The 21,930-nt window shown below is 41.7% G+C and overlaps 1 protein-coding gene across 1 annotated transcript; it reads left to right on the top strand.

Annotated features, from left to right (window-relative positions):
• The first annotated feature begins 392 nt into the window (after window positions 1-392).
• On the top strand, window positions 393-20,921 carry LOC140841259 (cytochrome P450 71AP13-like). Its single transcript, XM_073208538.1, has 2 exons — window positions 393-1,370; window positions 20,198-20,921. Exons 1-2 carry the CDS (start codon window positions 444-446, stop codon window positions 20,813-20,815), a joined length of 1,545 nt encoding a protein of 514 aa, XP_073064639.1. The 5' UTR covers window positions 393-443; the 3' UTR covers window positions 20,816-20,921.
• The last annotated feature ends 1,009 nt before the right edge of the window (window positions 20,922-21,930 follow it).

A 21,930-nucleotide genomic window follows, 5' to 3' on the forward strand; every position in this document is an offset into this window, starting at 1 on the left:
CTACACGTATATTTTGGATTATATATTTTATATTTTATTAATATATTGTTGCAAATATTATAAAAGTTTCATAAAAACTATTAACCATCACCTTTTATTTTATTTTATTTTATTTTATTCTATCCACACACACACACATATATATATATATATATATATATATATATATATATATATATATATATTCAGTAAGATCAAAATTTTCTATTTAAAAATGTAACAGTAGAACAAATCAGTGTTGGAATTGGCTATCAGATCAGAGATCGAAATCAAGGCTCGTGGCACAATCAAGATTGCAGAACATGTGATATTTTCTGGTCCAATAATTGATATACAATATATTATATATACCACTCAGACTTAAATTCAAATAATTTACATAAAAGATAGAATCTGTTAGTTTGAAATTAAATGAACATAAAATCTCGGAAAACAACAGAGAAATGGATTCTCTCCAGCAATGGCTAGAACAAAGCTCCATCTTCCAACCTTCCACACTAATCCCATCCATCTTACTTCTCATACTTTTAATCTATCTTTCAAACAAGAAATTCAATACCGAAAACGTGAAACTTCCCCCAAACCCTCCAAAGCTCCCCATAATAGGCAACCTCCATCAACTCAGCAAACACCCCCACCTCTCTCTCTACTCTTTATCAAAGAAATATGGTCCCATTTTTCATCTTCAGCTTGGAGAAATCCCCACTGTAATCATTTCGTCGGCCGAGATGGCGAAAGAAGTTCTCAAAACGCAGGATCTTGCTCTCGGAAACCGGCCTCAGATATTCGGGGCCAAGCATCTTTTCTACAACTGCACGGATATGGCATTTGCGCCATATGGCCCGTACTGGAGGCATGTAAGGAAGATATGCATATTTGAGATCTTGAGTGCCAAAAGGGTCCAATCCTATGAGTTTGTAAGGGAGCAAGAAGTTGCTAAACTGATTCATCGTATCAAAGAATCGTCGTATCCTCAGACGTTAAACCTGACAAAGCTGCTGAATATGTATGCTAACGATGTTCTTTGCCGGGTTGTGTTTGGGAAAGATTTCTCAGCAGGTGGGGAATATGAGAGGCTTGGGTTTCAAGAAATGCTTGAAGAGTATCAAGAACTGCTCGGAGGGTTTGATGTCGGTGATTTCTTTCCTTCGATGGAGTTTGTTCACACTTTGACTGGCAATAAATCCAGGCTTCTGCGTGCTTTTAGGAGATTTGATGAGTTCTTTGATGGGGTTATCGAGGATCATTTGAACTCCAACAATATGAGAGATCACAAGGATTTTGTGGATATCTTGCTTGAAGTACAGAAGGATAATATTCAATATTGTGAGATTCCTCTAACCTTGGATAATGTCAAGGCAATCCTCTTGGTAAGTCATGCAAACTTCTTATTTTTCTTCGGAAAATATTTATATGAATTATTATAACTCGAACAATTATTTAGCTTATTATCTTTCATATGGTCTGAAAAACCCAATCTGCCTGAAATAAGCTTTTGCAACAAAAAAGATTTTCTAGAGATAAGTGGCTGCAAGAAATTAAAAGGGATTGAATGGGTTGCCATCACATATATTACATATTATTTTATTTCGGTGGGTGTTGGGGTATGATGTGTTTTGACCAACCGTCAATGTCAGTATTTACATAAATCTAACATTGCCTGTGTTGTCTATAATTAAATTTCAAGAGCTAGAAATTCAAATATATATTTATTAAACTCTAACATTGCCTATTGTCTGTAGTTAAATTAAGTTCATCTTTTCCATATAAAACTATGTGTTAGATGACTGATTCTGTAACGTACCGTACTTTTACTACTTGAAATTTGCGGAAAATTAAAAATTTTCTAAAAAAATAAAACATCCGTACGGTCGTCACCCAACATTCATAAAATATCTTTAAAATAATCCATCATCAAATAAAAGTTTGCTAAAAGAACGCTGTCTCAAAACGTCTCACATTCAAATCATAACATCAGAGTATTTTAAAAGTTTGCATAAACATAAACTTGCGGTCCTCGGGTTTAGCCTGCCGCTCAGCCCAAGCCTGCCCCTTGGTCGCCACCTCCTGTCTCCTGCTCATCGTACTCACCTGCATCGATCAAGTCTAGTGAGTCTAAAGACTCAACACGTATAAACTGGAATAACGAGTACTACATAATAAAAATCGCATGCATCTTAAAAATAGAGCGTACGTAACTTGAAACTTGACTTGCATAATAAAACTGAACATACGTACATACATACTTAGACGTGCCATCAACATAAACTTTCTTAAACATACTGCATACGTAAACATACATAACTTCATCATTTTTTTGCGTAGAGGATGTTTCAAAGCAAGTGACCTGTGACACCCCGATCCTCTTTTAAAATAAATACGCAGCGGAAATAAAATTTTCTCTTTAAAATATACGGAAGGAGTTTCAAAATACATTTCATCAAATATCTTTACAAAATAAATACATGATCATTTAAATGACATAACAAAAACAAAACATCATTCCTATGATCATGCCAAAATCCTCCTTCCAACGGTGTATGCATATGACCCCCGATCTACAGTCAACGTCCCGAGGCACCACTCTGATCTGCATCACATGAAAATAACTGAAATGAGAATAAATCTCAGCAAGTGGAACTCTTATATAACAATGAACAATAACTCTGTAAAACATCTCTTTGAAATCATAAATACCATCAACTCTGAACTGTAAACTCTGAATATCAATAACATAGCAATAGCATAAAAATATGATGGTATTTCTCTTTTGCTCTGGGGATTGATATCAATAGTATCTCTGCTCTGGGGTGCTCGTATCCCAAATCGATATAAATACCGATAACTCTGAGGGATATAAGCCTATAGGCGATGATCATCTAATATTGCATGCAATCTCTGACTATGTATTTATCAATCCGAAAACATTTAAACTCTTCTCTGGTTTTAACAATCACTTTGAACTCTATATATCTCTTTGTATTCCCTTTAATCAATAATGAGACATACAATGCCTCCAATACATATAACAATACATACTATGGATCAAATGAAAGGGAATAACACAATAAACTCTTTGAAACACATACATATATAATCATGTGAGCAAAAGGAATGAATTTCCACTTACAAACCACAACAAACACCTCAACTTAGCTCTTGATCACCACCTACAACAAATAATCCACAAATAACACCAATATCAACTAAATATCCAAGATTACAAGATAAATAATCCATAAATCCACATAAACAACCAACCTAAACAACTCTTAATTTACAACCTTAACAGAATCGCACCAAAAGCTTACCCAAGCTTCCTAGCACCAAGGAGAACGTCGATCTCAAGTCGAAATTCCAAACAAACGCCTGAATCGAAGATAGGAAAGGAAAGAAATGACTAAAAACCCTAGAAATGGAGAGAAAAGTCGAGAATGGAGGAGAAAAGAAAGGGAAAGTATGGCCAACCACTCCAAAAAGTAGCTTAAAAACTCGCCCATACCTTCACCGCGGGTGCGCTCCTCTAAGCACCGCGGGTGCGCTGAGCTTTCGGCAGTCCACAAAATTCCTGAACCACAGACACCGCGGGTGCGGCACTGCAAGCACCGCGGGTGCGCTGATGCTACGGCCCTCCAACACAAAAACTGCACAGTACACCGCGGGGGCACTCCAGTTAAGAGCGCGGGTGCACTCAAGCCACGGCCAAGCACTATTCCCATGCAACTAAAATCGATCCGGAACTCTGAAACGAACAACCAACATCAACTAACACCTCAAGACAATAAAACTAACAATACTATAGCCCATAAACACAACTCTAAACCTCTAATCAAATAACTCAAATAACAAACGAAACTTAAATCGTACCGTACACCGGGCTCGGCTATTACAATCTCCCCCCCTTAAGGGAATTTCGTCCGCGAAATTGACGTCACGGCACGAACAACTCAGGATAATTCTCTCTCATCTCATTCTCTGGTTCCCACGTAGCCTCCTCTATCAAATGGTTCCTCCAAAGAACTTTGACAATGCCGATCTCTTTGTTCCTCAGAACTCTAACTGTGCGATCCAAAATCTGAATCGGAATCTCTTGATATGTCAAATTCGGCGTCAAGTCCAATGGCTCATGGCGTAGAACATGGGAAGGATCTGCAACATACTTCCTGAGCATCGAAACGTGAAACACATTATGAACTCTGTCAAGATCTGGAGGTAGGGCTAATCTGTAGGCTCGATCGCCAACTCTGTCCAATATCTCGAATGGACCAATAAATCTAGGACTCAACTTGCCCTTCTTACCAAATCTCATCACACCTTTGAGAGGTGCTATCTTCAGAAACACATGGTCGCCAACCTCGAACTGCAAAGGTCTGCGACGAACATCTGCATAGCTCTTTTGTCTGGACTGGGCAGTCTTCATCCTTTCTCTGATAACAGCAACAACATCAGCAGTCTGCTGGACCAACTCTGGTCCCAACATCTTCCTCTCACCAACCTCGTCCCAATACAAGGGAGACCTGCACTTCCTGCCATAAAGTGCCTCATACGGTGTCATGCCAATCGTCGCCTGGTAGCTATTATTATAAGTGAACTCAACCAAAGGCAACAAAGAATCCCAGCTACCTGGAAAGTCAATAGTACACGCTCTGAGCATATCCTCAAGAATCTGAATGACTCTTTCTGACTGACCATCACTCTGAGGATGATAGGCTGTACTGAACGCTAATCGCGAACCCATAGCTCTGTGCAAACTCTTCCAAAACTCTGAAGTAAATCTAGGGTCACGATCAGACACGATCGACACAGGGACACCATGAAGTCTGACAATCTCTGCTATGTAGTCCTCGGCATACTGGTTCATCGAATACGTCGTCTTGACTGGAAGAAAGTGCGCTGACTTAGTCAATCTATCAACGATAACCCAAATAGAATTGAAACCTCTCCGCACTCTGGGAAGACCAGTCACGAAATCCATCGTAATATGCTCCCACTTCCACTGAGGAATCGGCAACGACAACAATGTCCCAGCAGGTCTCTGGTGCTCAATCTTCACCTGCTGACAAGTAAGGCACTGAGAAATGAACACGGCAACATCCTTCTTCATACCTGGCCACCAGTAGAGTCGACGAAGATCCTGATACATCTTCGTACTGCCTGGATGAATCGAATACGGCGCGGTATGAGCCTCTGTCAGAATATCTCTACGAATATCATCGCCAACAGGAACACAAATACGACCTCTAAAAGTCACCAAACCATCACCATTCAAGGCGAACTCTGAATTACCTCTAATCTCTGCTCTATCTCTCAACTCTGACAACTGAACATCAGTCGACTGCTCTCTACGGATCCTGTCCGTCAATGAAGATCGAATAACTAACGCTGAAAGACGAGCAATGGTACCTAGAATCACCAGATCAATATCCTCTCTCTGCAAATCCATCAGCAACGGTCTCTGAATCAAAGAACTCAATGAAACACTCGACTTGCGGCTTAAAGCATCAGCCACAACATTCGCCTTCCCTGGGTGATAACTGATAGTCACATCGTAATCTTTGACCAGCTCTAACCACCTCCTCTGCCGCATATTGAGCTCTTTCTGCGAGAACAGATACTTCAAACTCTTGTGGTCTGTGAAGATCTCACACTTTTCGCCATACAAGTAGTGTCTCCAAATCTTCAAGGCGAAAACCACAGCTGCTAGCTCCAAATCGTGCGTCGGATAATTCTTCTCATAATCCTTCAACTGGCGAGAAGCATAGGCAATGACCTTACCTCTCTGCATCAACACTGCACCGAGACCCTTCTTCGACGCATCGGTAAAGACCACAAAATCCTCTGAACCACTGGGCAATGCGAGAATAGGAGCTGACGTCAATCTATCCTTCAACTCCTGAAATGCGCTCTGGCAATCTATAGACCACTCGAACTTCACAGTCTTCCTTGTCAGATTGGACAATGGCAGGGCAATCTTGGAAAAATCCGAAATGAAACGACGATAATAACCCGCCAAACCAAGGAAACTGCGTACCTCTGAAACAGTCGTAGGAATAGGCCACTTCTGAATCGCCTCTATCTTCATCGGATCAACAGCAATGCCATCCCTCGAAACGACATGGCCTAGAAAAGAAATCTGATCCAGCCAAAACTCACACTTCTTCAACTTAGCAAACAACCTCCGCTCTCTCAGCAACTGGAGAACAACTCTGAGATGCTCTGAATGAAGCTCTCTGGTCTTGGAATAGATCAAGATATCGTCGATAAAGACAATGACGAAGCTATCCAAATACGGCTTGAACACACGGTTCATCAGGTCCATGAAAACAGAAGGGGCATTGGTCAAACCAAAAGACATCACGAGAAACTCAAAGTGACCATACCTGGTCCTGAAAGCCGTCTTAGGGATATCAGACTCCCTAACCTTCAACTGATAGTAGCCAGACCGAAGATCAATCTTCGAGAAAACAGTGGCACCCTGGAGTTGGTCAAATAGATCGTCAATCCGTGGCAACGGATACTTGTTCTTGATCGTCACTTTGTTGAGCTCTCTGTAATCGATACACAGACGCAAAGACCCGTCCTTCTTCTTAACAAATAGAACCGGAGCTCCCCAAGGCGAAGAACTCGGACGAATGAAACCCTTATCTAGAAGATCCTGCAACTGCGTCTTCAACTCTTTCATCTCGGTAGGAGCCATCCTATACGGAGCCTTAGAAATAGGAACCGTACCTGGAGCAAGATCAATAACAAACTCTACATCTCTATCCGGCGGCAAACCCGGAACATCATCCTCAAACACATCAGCAAACTCCCTCACCACATCAATATCATCAATATTCAACTTAATCAGTCTATCCATATCCACAACAGATGCTAGAAAAACATCACAACCTCTACACAATAGCCTCTCAGCATCAAGACACGAAATAAAAGGAAGGACCAGCGAAGTACCTGAGCTGGCGAGAACTCCTCCCTGGCCATCATCTGCAAAAGTCACCGTCTTAGCAACGCAGTCAATAACAGCACGATAGGTCGACAGCCAATCCATGCCAAGAATAACATCAAAGGCAACCATCGGGATCACAATCAAATCAGCAAAGACCTCTCGATCAACAAAACGAACGGGGCACGCATACACTATGGAAGTCGGGCACAAAACATCTCCCGAAGGCAAAACAACACTAAGCTGGAGGGGAATAACAGAAGGAACTATACCCAAAGATCACAAAAACAATTCAGACATAAAAGAATGAGTAGCACCAGTATCAATCAAAGTAGTAGCTACTCTGCCTGAAATTAAAATGGAACTAGAGATTACAGAAGAATTACGATTAATACCTTCCTTAGTCATCGAAAAGATACGACCCTGCACCTTCTCCTGGCTAGCTCCCTTAGGACAATCTCTGGAAATATGGCCTGGCATGCCACAACGATAGCAAGAACGAGTGCCAAATCTACACTCTCCACGATGAGGTCTGCCACACTTGGGACACAAAGATCTCTCAGAATCAGACGGAGCAACTGGCACTGACGGTGGCCTAGGACTCTGATCCACCTTGCCCTTCCCCTTGAATCGATCTCTGCCACGCTGACCTGAACTCTGGCCTCTTTGAACACTAGCCTGGTGCCTCGCCTGTCTCTCCCTGGCGATATCCTTCTCGTCCTGCTCTGCTAGCAACGCCTTGGACACAATCTCCTTGAAAGTCACAGCCTTGACATATTGATATCACGCCTGATCTCCGCTCTAAGGCGTCGAATGAAGTGAGCGCCTTTATCTTTATCACTAGTAGCAATGTACGGAGCAAAAAGACAACCCTCCTCGAACCTGAGAATATACTCGTCCACATTCAAGCTCCCCTGACGAAGCTCCAAGAACTCTGTAACCTTCCTCGCTCGCAGTGCATCAGGAAAGTACTTGTCGTAGAAAAGCTCAGTAAACTCAGACCACTTCAAAGTAGAAACATCAATGCCAACCTTGGTCGCATTCCACCACAAACGTGCAGCTTTAACCAGCATGAAAACAGCACAACTGATACGGTCTCTGTCCTCATAGTGGAGATGATCAAAAATCGCCTCCAAAGCCTTGACCCACTCTACTGCAGCTAAAGGATCGGAGCTGCCTGGAAACTCGGGTGGATCCATCCTCTTAAACGCAGAAAAGATAGCATCAGAACCAACTGCAGCTGGAGCAACCTGCCCTCTACCTTGGCCTCTGCCCTGGCCTGCTCCTTGCAGTCTAAGCAACTGCTGGATCTGCTCACTGTGAACCTTAGCCTGCTCCTTCAGTAACTTGCCGAACTCGTCGACAACTCTCGAGGACGAACTATCCTCCCCCTCTGACGCCTTACGCTTAGGAGGCATCCTCTACTCTACAATGCTCACAAGACACCAATCAATACAAAACAATAGATAGATGCAAAGAAAACATACCCGGACAGTTGAAAGTAGACGAAGTCATATGCATTGGTCCGAAGAACACCGCTCTGATACCACTAAATGTGACACCCCGATCCTCTTTTAAAATAAATACGCAGCGGAAATAAAATTTTCTCTTTAAAATATATGGAAGGAGTTTCAAAATACATTTCATCAAATATCTTTACAAAATAAATACATGATCATTTAAATGACATAACAAAAACAAAACATCATTCCTATGATCATGCCAAAATCCTCCTTCCAACGGTGTATGCATATGACCCCCGATCTACAGTCAACGTCCCGAGGCACCACTCTGATCTGCATCACATGAAAATAACTGAAATGAGAATAAATCTCAGCAAGTGGAACTCTTATATAACAATGAACAATAACTCTGTAAAACATCTCTTTGAAATCATAAATACCATCAACTCTGAACTGTAAACTCTGAATATCAATAACATAGCAATAGCATAAAAATATGATGGTATTTCTCTTTTGCTCTGGGGATTGATATCAATAGTATCTCTGCTCTGGGGTGCTCGTATCCCAAATCGATATAAATACCGATAACTCTGAGGGATATAAGCCTATAGGCGATGATCATCTAATATTGCATACAATCTCTGACTATGTATTTATCAATCCGAAAACATTTAAACTCTTCTCTGGTTTTAACAATCACTTTGAACTCTATATATCTCTTTGTATTCCCTTTAATCAATAATGAGACATACAATGCCTCCAATACATATAACAATACATACTATGGATCAAATGAAAGGGAATAACACAATAAACTCTTTGAAACACATACATATATAATCATGTGAGCAAAAGGAATGAATTTCCACTTACAAACCACAACAAACACCTCAACTTAGCTCTTGATCACCACCTACAACAAATAATCCACAAATAACACCAATATCAACTAAATATCCAAGATTACAAGCTAAATAATCCATAAATCCACATAAACAACCAACCTAAACAACTCTTAATTTACAACCTTAACAGAATCGCACCAAAAGCTTACCCAAGCTTCCTAGCACCAAGGAGAACGTCGATCTCAAGTCGAAATTCCAAACAAACGCCTGAATCGAAGATAGGAAAGGAAAGAAATGACTAAAAACCCTAGAAATGGAGAGAAAAGTCGAGAATGGAGGAGAAAAGAAAGGGAAAGTATGGCCAACCACTCCAAAAAGTAGCTTAAAAACTCGCCCATACCTTCACCGCGGGTGCGCTCCTCTAAGCACCGCGGGTGCGCTGAGATTTCGGCAGTCCACAAAATTCCTGAACCACAGACACCGCGGGTGCGGCACTGCAAGCACCGCGGGTGCGCTGATGCTACGGCCCTCCAACACAAAAACTGCACAGTACACCGCGGGGGCACTCCAGTTAAGAGCGCGGGTGCACTCAAGCCACGGCCAAGCACTATTCCCATGCAACTAAAATCGATCCGGAACTCTGAAACGAACAACCAACATCAACTAACACCTCAAGACAGTAAAACTAACAATACTATAGCCCATAAACACAACTCTAAACCTCTAATCAAATAACTCAAATAACAAACGAAACTTAAATCGTACCGTACACCGGGCTCGGCTATTACATGACCCATAGCATAAAAGAGCCTGATCAGACTATACCACAGTACTGGGCTGACAGAGACGTATCCACTGCCGCATACATAAGATCCCTGTTCATAATTTAACAGGCCAATTGATCCACGTTCATAATTTAACGCTTCACAACCACGATCTAACCCGTTCATAATTTAACGGGCGGATTGGTCCCCGTTCATAATTTAACGCTTTCCAATCCTAACATAATTTGGTCACAAGACATTTAGCATACCTCAAAAACTTAAAATATTTTCTTGCACGTCACACATACTTACTTGGCGTTAAGGGATTCGCTGGATGTCGATCGGGATAGTTGCTGCAACGTACTAACATGAATTCAAAGGCTTAACATGCATAACTTAGACATAGAAATCATACTTACTCTCAAGCTCAATCATTTCTTAGGACATTCTATAGCTTCCCATGATACGACCTTGATAACACTTGCACTAAACCATGACATCAAACTTCGAAAACCAATACAACATATTTCCCAAAAAGTGTGTACACGGACCCCTAGCCGGGTCCGTGTACGGGTCCGTCTACCTACTGTAAGGTACGTGTCGTGAAAATGAAGGGGCACGGACCCCGTGCTTGGGTCCGGATGGGGGGTCCGTGTAGGCTCTGGAAGAAGACATCGACTGAAACACGTAGACACGGACCCCGTGTGAGGGTCCGGGTGGGGGTCCGTGTACGTACTGCCTAGACGCACTAAGTGGAAAGCAAAGGCACGGACCCCGTGCTCGGGTCCGTGTCCGGGTCCGTGTGGCCACTGTACGTCGAAACCTGCTAGAAAACTTATACACTGCCTACACACCCAAATTGACACTTGAATATAATGGTTCAACCCCTTAAGACCCTTCTTAGGACACCATAACATTGCATCAAAACTTATGCAAACACCTCAAAATACGACGTCCACTATACAACACAATGCAACACCAATTATGCAATTGACATCAATCGATTTCCCACGACTTTAAACTAATTCAAATGCCTAACGACATACATCAACACCTTAAAAACACCACAAACCTCAATACTAGCATATTCGCACGCAGCAACGATCGCCCGTCGGTTTCCAACGAAGCCTGCAACATAAAACTTCAAGAAACGTATCAACACAAATTTTCTGAAAATTTCAGTTTGCGCAGCCGCACGGAAAATATCATAACTCACTCATTTTTCGTCCAAAAATCTCGAATTATATATCAAATCGAAGGCGTCGAAAAGTTCTACAATTTTCGAGTTGAAAGTTTTCTCAAATTATGAACAGAAAAATCGCAGTTTTGACATGAACAGTAAAAACGAGTTTTAGATCTAAAAATTTTCCTTCGAGATTGATCCGATCCATGATCCGCTCAAACTACTATCATCATACATAACTTTTACGCATAAAAACAACGCAATTCGATATATGACTTGATCGACACAGCAAGAACAGAATATACGTGCCTTTATGATGATAACGTTACCGAAAGACGACACCGAAGCGGAGATGGAGAGAGACTTGATCCGGGACGAACGTGGCACCGTTTTTCTCGAAATAAAAATCACGAAAACCTTGCTGGAATTTGAAGAGGGGTGGGCGGCTGCTAGGCTAAGGAAGAACCCTAGTTTTCTTTCTCTCAAAAATAATAAAACTAGAATGAATGAAGTGTGTGTGATTGTGCGTGTATAGGTGTGTGTAAAAGTGTGTGTGTGCGTGAGTTAGAGTAATTAATTAGGGGTGAAGTGCTTAATTAAAATAATTACCAAACAAATTTTAAAACTGCTAGTCTCCCCTAATTAATAATATCTCTACAATTAAAATACTTGCACAAGAGATAAATCCTTAAAAGCTTTAACCCAAAAATTTACCAAATAACTAATTTAGGCTTTTAAAAATACTAACTCTTCATAATTCAATTAAAATGCCCCAATCTCAACAAAAAAATATAAAATACCACATAAAAATGCCAAAAATCGTCACCGGGTCTCTTCCTCAATCCCGCATCGAATGAACGCCTAAAACATGAAACTCGAAAGACATTTTAACGTGCATTACATAAACGTAATTAAATTAAAAATAATGCATTTAAATAATTATGCATGACTAAACTCCTTTAAAATAAATTAAATGCTTTACTAATTTAAATAAATGCATGGGTTTTACGTGTACGAAATTGGGCTCTACAGTTCCTCCCCCACTTATAAAAATTTCGTCCTCGAAATTAAGCCTTACCGAACAATTCCGGGTAGCGAAGTCTCATATCTGTCTCTGACTCCCAAGTGGCCTCTTCCACTGATTGGTTTAACCACCGAACTTTGACTAGCTTAGTCACTTTGTTCCGGAGTCTGCGCTCCTGTCTGTCGAGGATTTGAGTCGGTCTCTCCTCATAAGACATATCTGGAGCATGCTGCAAAGGCTCATAACTCAGAATGTGCGAAGGATTAGCCAAATATTTCCTTAGCATCGAGACGTGGAACACATTGTGCACCCCGGCTAGATTCGGCGGAAGGGCTACACGATAGGCTAATGTCCCAACTCTGTCAAGAATCTCGAATGGTCCAATAAACCTCGGACTCAACTTGCCTTTTTTTTCCAAATCTCATCACACCCTTCATGGGTGCTATCTTGACGAAAACGTGATCACCCACTGAAAATTCGAGATCTCTCCTCCTCTTATCAGCATAACTCTTCTGACGGCTTTGGGCAGTCTTCATTCTCTCACGAATCTTGACCACCACGTCTGCAGTCTGCTGAACTATTTCGGGACCTAGATCTGATCTCTCACCCACTTCATCCCAATGAACTGGTGATCTGCACTTCCGACCATACAACGCCTCATAGGGAGCCATACCAATAGATGCTTGGAAGCTGTTGTTGTATGTGAACTCCACTAGAGGTAGTCTAGACTCCCATGTTCCCTGAAAATCAATCATGCAAGCTCTTAGCAAGTCTTCTAAAATCTGTATCACTCGCTCAGATTGGCCATCTGTCTGCGGGTGAAAAGCTGTACTAAAAAGCAACTTCGTCCCCATAGCTGCATGTAAGCTCTTCCAGAAGGACGATGTAAACCTCGGGTCCCTGTCGGACACAATAGAGACTGGGAAACCATGCAACCGGACGATCTCCCGGATATAAAGATCCGCATACTGCGTCATGGAGAAAGTCGTCTTCACCGGTAGGAAATGCGCTGATTTAGTGAGTCGGTCCACTATGACCCAAATAGAATTCGATCCTCTGACTGACCTTGGCAACCCAACAACAAAATCCATAGTAATGTTCTCCCACTTCCACTCGGGGATGGGGAGTGACTTAACCAATCCTGCTGGTCTCTGATGTTCAGCTTTTACTTGCTGGCAAGTGAGACATTCTGATACAAATCTACGGATGTCTCGCTTCATTCCTGGCCACCAATACAGAATCTGGAGGTCCTTATACATCTTGGTACCCCCCGGGTGGATAGAATATGGAGATGCGTGTGCCTCTGTCAAAATATCCTGTCTGATCGAACCAACACTAGGCACCCACATCCTACCTCTGTATCTCACAATGCCGTCTGAAACTGTATAAAGAACACTGCCCTTGGCCTCATCTTTCAGTCTCCATTTCTGTAACTGTTCGTCTGAAGACTGTCCTGCTCGGATATGGTCTAGCAAATCAGATTTGACTGTCAGATTAGACAGCCTAGGTGCTCTGCCCTCACGATAAATCTCTAGACCAAACTTCTGAATTTCAGATTGAAGCGGTCTCTGAACTGACAATTGTGCTATGACTGCCACCTTTCTGCTCAAAGCGTCTGCCACGACGTTAGCTTTTCCCGGATGGTAGCTAATCTCGCAATCATAGTCTTTCACAAGTTCTAACCACCGTCTCTGCCTCATATTCAGCTCTTTCTGCGTGAAGAAATATTTGAGAATTTTGTGATCGGTGAAAATCTGACACTTCTCGGCGTATAGGTAATGTCTCCAAATCTTCAATGCAAAGACAACGGCGGCTAATTCCAAATCGTGAGTCGGGTAGTTCTTCTCATGCACCTTTAACTGTCTGGAAGCATAAGCTATGACTCGATCCTGCTGCGTCAATACTGCGCCTAATCCGAGCTTAGATGCATCGATATACAGCACAAACTCGCCTTCTCCTGTCGGCATGGCTAGCACTGGCGCTGAAATAAGAGCTTGCTTCAGAGTATCAAAGCTCTTCTGACATTCATCACTCCACACGAATTTAGCATTCTTCTTGGTGAGTGAAGTGAGTGGTACTGCTATGGATGAAAATCCCTTAATAAACTTACGGTAGTAGCCTGCTAAACCCAAAAAGCTGCGGATTTCAGATGCATTCTTCGGCTCAACCCATTCCTTGACAGCCGCTACTTTCGCTGGATCCACCTCGATTCCACTGCTAGATACTATATGCCCCAAAAATGCCACCTTTTCTAACCAAAATTCACACTTACTGAATTTCGCAAATAACTTGCGACTCTGCAATGTCTGTAATACTGTCCTCATGTGCTGGTTGTGCTCCTCATGGCTCTTCGAGTATATTAGAATGTCGTCAATGAATACTATGACGAATTGATCGAGGAACGGCTGAAATACTCGGTTCATGAGATCCATGAAAATCGCTGGAGCATTTGTCAATCCAAATGGCATCACCAAGAACTCGTAATGCCCATATCTGGTCCTGAAAGCTGTCTTGTGGACATCTGCATCCTTCACTTTCAGCTGATGGTACCCTGATCGAAGATCTATCTTAGAGAACACGGTGGCTCCCTGCAATTGATCGAACAAGTCTTCGATTCTAGGCAAAGGGTATTTGTTCTTGATCGTTACCTTGTTCAGCTCACGGTAATCGATGCACAGCCTCATGCTCCCATCCTTCTTCTTTACAAAGAGCACTGGTGCGCCCCACGGTGAGAAACTAGGGCGGATAAACCCTTTGTCGAGGAGCTCCTGAATCTGCTGTTTGAGCTCTAACATCTCGGCTGGAGCTAATCTGTATGGCGCCTTGGAGATTGGCGCTGTGCCCGGCACGAGCTCGATTGCAAACTCCACCTCTCTCTCTGGTGGAAGACCGGTGACATCATCAGGAAAGACGTCTGGAAATTCTTTGACTACTGGCACCTCTGATAAGGATGGAGTGGACCCGTCAGGCGCTGAAATAATACTAGCCAAGAAGGCCTGACATCCCTTGGAGATCAACCTCTCCGCCTGCATGCACGAAATCATGCGAGGAAAGCTTCTCCATCTGGCTGGCTCAAAAAGAAATTGCTCCATGCCCGGCGGTCTAACCAAAACTGACCTCTTCTGAAAGTCAATTAAGACTCTGTTCTTTGTCAGCCAGTCCATTCCCAGAATGATATCAAACTCTGGCATTGGCAATAGGATTAAATCTGCGTATACTAGGTGGCCATGCAGTTCTAGATCAATATCTCTGATCACAGTGGTAGCCAACAGCTCTTCCCCTGACGGGACTGTCACTGAAAAGTTCACGTCTAGGCCTATGGACTTGAGGTCCAAATGATTAGCAAACGTCTCCGATATGAAGGAGTGAGTGGCTCCTGAGTCTATTAGTGCAGTTGTGGATAGTCTCTTAATGAAAATGTTCCCTGAGATGCGTTAGAACAACAAACTAACTTATAACCCAATTATTCTATCATAAACCTTAAGCAACAAAAGACGCCCAATAATCCAACTAAAACACTAGTAATCCCGATTAAAATTAAACAGGCCATGCAAGGAATTTAATACTGAGCTTAGGTAGAAAAGTTTACCGGTAAGTAAAGTAGTGTCTGGGTCTGCTTCTTGAGCATGCATGGCGAATACCCTGCCCTGGGTTGGTTGCTTCCACTGTGGGCACTCTTTCAGCATATGATCTGTAGCTCCACACTTGAAGCACCTGCCTGATCCATACAAGCACTGCCCCGGGTGCTGACGGTTGCATTAGGACACACAGGGAAGGCAACGGGCTTCTGAGGCGCCCCTTGCTGCTGAACTGGACCCTTGCCCTTAGGCAGTCCATGATATGGCTTCTTTGCTGGCGGTCCCTGAAACGGCCTCTTAAACTGAGGCCTCTGATTCTGCTGCTGCGGTGGAGCCTGGTAGGTCCTCTTGCCCTGCCTATCTGCCTCAATATCTCGCTGGTCCTGCTCTGCCGCCAATGCTCTAGATACGGCGACTGTATAAGAAGTGGGACCAGCTACTCTCACGTCACGGCGCAAGATCGGCCGCAAACCATTTAAGAAGTGCCTCAACTTCGCCTGGACATCATTAGCAATGAGGGGCACGAAGTGACATCCCCTCTCAAACTTCCTAACAAATTCTGCCACGCTACTGTCTCCTTGTCGCAGCGTCATAAACTCGTTGGTGAGTCTGGTTCGTACTTCCTCAGTGAAGTACTTGGAGTAGAAGACTTCCTTGAAACCATTCCATGGCAGTACTTGCAGATTGACTGCCACAGATGCACTTTCCCACCATAACCTAGCGTCTCCAGTTAATAAGAAGGTGGCACAACGGACTCTGTCAGCATCCGCCAGCTCCATAAAGTCGAAAATCACTTCGATGGACTTGATCCACCCCTCAGCTATCATCGGGTCAGTGGTACCCGAAAACTCCTTCGGACTCATCCTCCGAAACCTCTCATATACCGCCTCTGGTTGGGGCCTCGCCCCTGCGCCTGCTGCTGCCTGGTTCCCCGCAAACTGTGCGAAGAACTGTGTCATACCAGCAAGCATCTGAGCCTGCATATCTGGTGGTGGAGGTGGTGGAGGATTGGCTCTTTCCTCCTCTCGGTGCTCCCTGTCCTCAGTCCTATCTTCTTGGTTAACCATACGTCTAGGAGGCATACTGTTCCAATGAATTACCCAACACGTAAACCCAACATGCATGAACATAATATCAATATCATAAGATGCACGTAAATCGAATTTAAAACATAGACATGCTGAAATCATGACTTAATGCATAGTACATGGCATAACTCAAAACTTTAAAACTTACAGACTTGAGGTGTGACTTCGAGAGCTTCTTGCGACTGGCAGTAGGCGTAACCCTTTACAAGAACACCGCTCTGATACCAACTGTAACGTACCGTACTTTTACTACTTGAAATTTGCGGAAAATTAAAAATTTTCTAAAAAAATAAAACATCCGTACGGTCGTCACCCAACATTCATAAAATATCTTTAAAATAATCTATTATCAAATAAAAGTTTGCTAAAAGAACGCTGTCTCAAAACGTCTCACATTCAAATCATAACATCAGAGTATTTTAAAAGTTTGCATAAACATAAACTTGCGGTCCTCGGGTTTAGCCTGCCGCTCAGCCCAAGCCTGCCCCTTGGTCGCCACCTCCTGTCTCCTGCTCATCGTACTCACCTGCATCGATCAAGTCTAGTGAGTCTAAAGACTCAACACGTATAAACTGGAATAACGAGTACTACATAATAAAAATCGCATGCATCTTAAAAATAGAGCGTACGTAACTTGAAACTTGACTTGCATAATAAAACTGAACATACGTACATACATACTTAGACGTGCCATCAACATAAACTTTCTTAAACATACTGCATACGTAAACATACATAACTTCATCATTTTTTTGCGTAGAGGATGTTTCAAAGCAAGTGACCCATAGCATAAAAGAGCCTGATCAGACTATACCACAGTACTGGGCTGACAGGGACGTATCCACTGCCGCATACATAAGATCCCTGTTCATAATTTAACAGGCCAGTTGATCCACGTTCATAATTTAACGCTTCACAACCACGATCTAACCCGTTCATAATTTAACGGACGGATTGGTCGCCGTTCATAATTTAACGCTTTCCAATCCTAACATAATTTGGTCACAAGACATTTAGCATACCTCAAAAACTTAAAATATTTTCTTGCACGTCACACATACTTACTTGGCGTTGAGAGATTCGCTGGATGTCGATCGGGATAGTTGCTGCAACGTACTAACATGAATTCAAAGGCTTAACATGCATAACTTAGACATAGAAATCATACTTACTCTCAAGCTCAATCATTTCTTAGGACATTCTATAGCTTCCCATGATACGACCTTGATAACACTTGCACTAAACCATGACATCAAACTTCGAAAACCAATACAACATATTTCCCAAAAAGTGTGTACACGGACCCCTAGCCGGGTCCGTGTACGGGTCCGTCTACCTACTGTAAGGTACGTGTCGTGAAAATGAAGGGGCACGGACCCCGTGCTTGGGTCCGGATGGGGGGTCCGTGTAGGCTCTGGAAGAAGACATCGACTGAAACACGTAGACACGGACCCCGTGTGAGGGTCCGGGTGGGGGTCCGTGTACGTACTGCCTAGACGCACTAAGTGGAAAGCAAAGGCACGGACCCCGTGCTCGGGTCCGTGTCCGGGTCCGTGTGGCCACTGTACGTCGAAACCTGCGAGAAAACTTATACACTGCCTACACACCCAAATTGACACTTGAATATAATGGTTCAACCCCTTAAGACCCTTCTTAGGACACCATAACATTGCATCAAAACTTATGCAAACACCTCAAAATACGACGTCCACTATACAACACAATGCAACACCAATTACGCAATTGACATCAATCGATTTCCCACGACTTTAAACTAATTCAAATGCCTAACGACATACATCAACACCTTAAAAACACCACAAACCTCAATACTAGCATATTCGCACGCAGCAACGATCGCCCGTCGGTTTCCAACGAAGCCTGCAACATAAAACTTCAAGAAACGTATCAACACAAATTTTCTGAAAATTTCAGTTTGCGCAGCCGCACGGAAAATATCATAACTCACTCATTTTTCGTCCAAAAATCTCGAATTATATATCAAATCGAAGGCGTCGAAAAGTTCTACAATTTTTGAGTTGAAAGTTTTCTCAAATTATTTACAGAAAAATCGCAGTTTTGACATGAACAGTAAAAACGAGTTTTAGATCTAAAAATTTTCCTTCGAGATTGATTCGATCCATGATCCGCTCAAACTACTATCATCATACATAACTTTTACGCATAAAAACAACGCAATTCGATATATGACTTGATCGACACAGCAAGAACAGAATATACGTGCCTTTATGATGATAACATTACCGAAAGACGACACCGAAGCGGAGATGGAGAGAGACTTGATCCGAGACGAACGTGGCACCGTTTTTCTCGAAATAAAAATCACGAAAACCTTGCTGGAATTTGAAGAGGGGTGGGCGGCTGCTAGGCTAAGGAAGAACCCTAGTTTTCTTTCTCTCAAAAATAATAAAACTAGAATGAATGAAGTGTGTGTGATTGTGCGTGTATAGGTGTGTGTAAAAGTGTGTGTGTGCGTGAGTTAGAGTAATTAATTAGGGGTGAAGTGCTTAATTAAAATAATTACCAAACAAATTTTAAAACTGCTAGTCTCCCCTAATTAATAATATCTCTACAATTAAAATACTTGCACAAGAGATAAATCCTTAAAAGCTTTAACCCAAAAATTTACCAAATAACTAATTTAGGCTTTTAAAAATACTAACTCTTCATAATTCAATTAAAATGCCCCAATCTCAACAAAAAAATATAAAATACCACCTAAAAATGCCAAAAATCGTCACCGGGTCTCTTCCTCAATCCCGCCTCGAATGAACGCCTGAAACATGAAACTCGAAAGACATTTTAACGTGCATTACATAAACGTAATTAAATTAAAAATAATGCATTTAAATAATTATGCATGACTAAACTCCTTTAAAATAAATTAAATACTTTACTAATTTAAATAAATGCATGGGTTTTACGTGTACGAAATTGGGCTCTACAGATTCACTTTAATCGTAATCATCAGTATTTGAGAGTTAAAAAAAAATAGCTGCGTTGTGTTATGAAAACTACAAACGACGACCAATCCAGCTGCCCGCCTGATGAATCCTTCAAGAACTTAAAAATTTTTATTTTCTAGGCCTTTAAATTAAAATTTAGCAGAAAATACTAAGAAAAATCATATTTGAGATTTTAAAGCTAAAATTATTAAGCTGTTCACAAATTTAAAAAGAAAAGAATTAAAACATTACGTCGAACATTTTTTTTACAATGAAATGTTGAAATCAAGTACTCTTGATTTTTCGACCCTTGATCTTCTTCTTAATAGTATATTGCATGTAGGACATGTTTGCTGCAGGAACAGACACAACCTTCATAACCCTCGATTGGGGAATGACAGAACTAATCACTCACCCAAAAATCCTGAAAAAACTGCAGTCCGAGGTTCGAAGTAAACTCGGTGACCGTAAATTCGTGTCGGAATCTGATATAACACAAATGAACTACATGAAAGCCGTTATCAAAGAAATCTTCAGGCTACACCCTCCTGCACCAGTACTACTCCCCAGAGAATCCATGGAAGAAGTCTCCGTTGGTGGGTACACAATCCCTGAAAAGACGAGAATTTACATCAATGCTTGGGCCATAGGGAGGAGCCAAGAATCCTGGAAAGACCCTGATAGATTTGATCCTGAAAGATTCATGGATAATGAAATTGATTTTAGAGGGAAAGATTTTGAGTTGATACCTTTTGGTGCGGGGAGAAGAAGCTGTCCTGCGATTGCATTTGGTTCTGCGACAGTTGAGCTTGCACTGGCGCAGCTGGTTCACAGCTTTGATTGGGAGCTTCCGCAAAGAGTCCAGCCGGCGGATCTTGATATGACTGAAGTTTTTGGGATTACGATGCATAGGATTTCTCCATTAATGGTGGTTGCGAAGCCAATTTTTAATGAAATTTGAAACCCACACAGGGAATTGGCTTTTCATTCAGTACTCCATATTTCCTTTACATTAACGAACTATGAAACCTAATAAAACATATTTTGGCCCATTTTAGTTCTTGAAATATATGTGTTGAATATATTATGATCATATGTATCATGTATGTGTTAATCTCAGTGTATGCAAAGAAGCACTCGATCGTGTAAAAGGATGTACAGCTTCAAATAAAATCTTTTAACAATAACTTTCTCAACTTCATGATATTTTTCAAGGCAAAAGTTCTGTTACATTTATTGTAAAGCTCTAAAATTTCCTGCAAAAAGATCCAGTGAAAGATGAAAAAATCTGATGAGGAGGAGGTCAAACTATAAAAGGGTTTAATTAACTTCACATTAAAGTACCCTTCAAATACAAAGGAAAGTTTCTGATGCTACAAAAAAAGGAAAGTTAATTTAACAAAGCAGTGGTTAGGTCTACTTGGTGACAAGAGTATTATGATGGATTTGTTTAACAGCGCTAAGAGTTGGAACATTTCATGTTCGCAATCTTGATTTTGATGTTAACAAAAGTTGTTATTGTATTTCTAACATATTTACTCAATTGTGAAGTTATTAACAAAAGAAGCAAACCGAAACTGAATTCTGCACAAACTGAATTTCTGTCAAGCTTAGGTATTTTGTTGATATCTCTCAACTGGATGATTCAAATGACAATCCGTTAACTTTACTGATAGGAAAACTCAATTTCGAACAAATCGTATATCACGTTAGTTGGGCAAATTCGGATGTTATAATGGTCTAACGGATCGCTGTATCTCCGAACTGATTACACGAAAACAGCAATCAGTTGGGTTTGAGCAGTTGCGGTATTTTCGTCATATCTCTAAGCTCGGTTATCGAAATGAAGCAATTCAGTATGCGTTGAAAAGATAAGACGATGATCTATAAATCATCTTCAGAAGTCAAAGTCTGAATAGAAGCTTAAGATGCTGATAAGCGTCACGTCAGTAAAAAATTACTAGAATTTCAAAAAAAAAAGGAAAAAAGAGAACGAACTAACACTAAAATTTGACAATATGGAGAAAAAAGAATCGGGAAGAGAAAAATATAAAAGACCAGAAATACAAATTTTTT

The sequence above is a fragment of the Primulina eburnea genome, chromosome 9, assembly GCF_022965805.1.
Source record: "Primulina eburnea isolate SZY01 chromosome 9, ASM2296580v1, whole genome shotgun sequence".
NCBI classification, from domain to species: domain Eukaryota; kingdom Viridiplantae; phylum Streptophyta; class Magnoliopsida; order Lamiales; family Gesneriaceae; genus Primulina; species Primulina eburnea.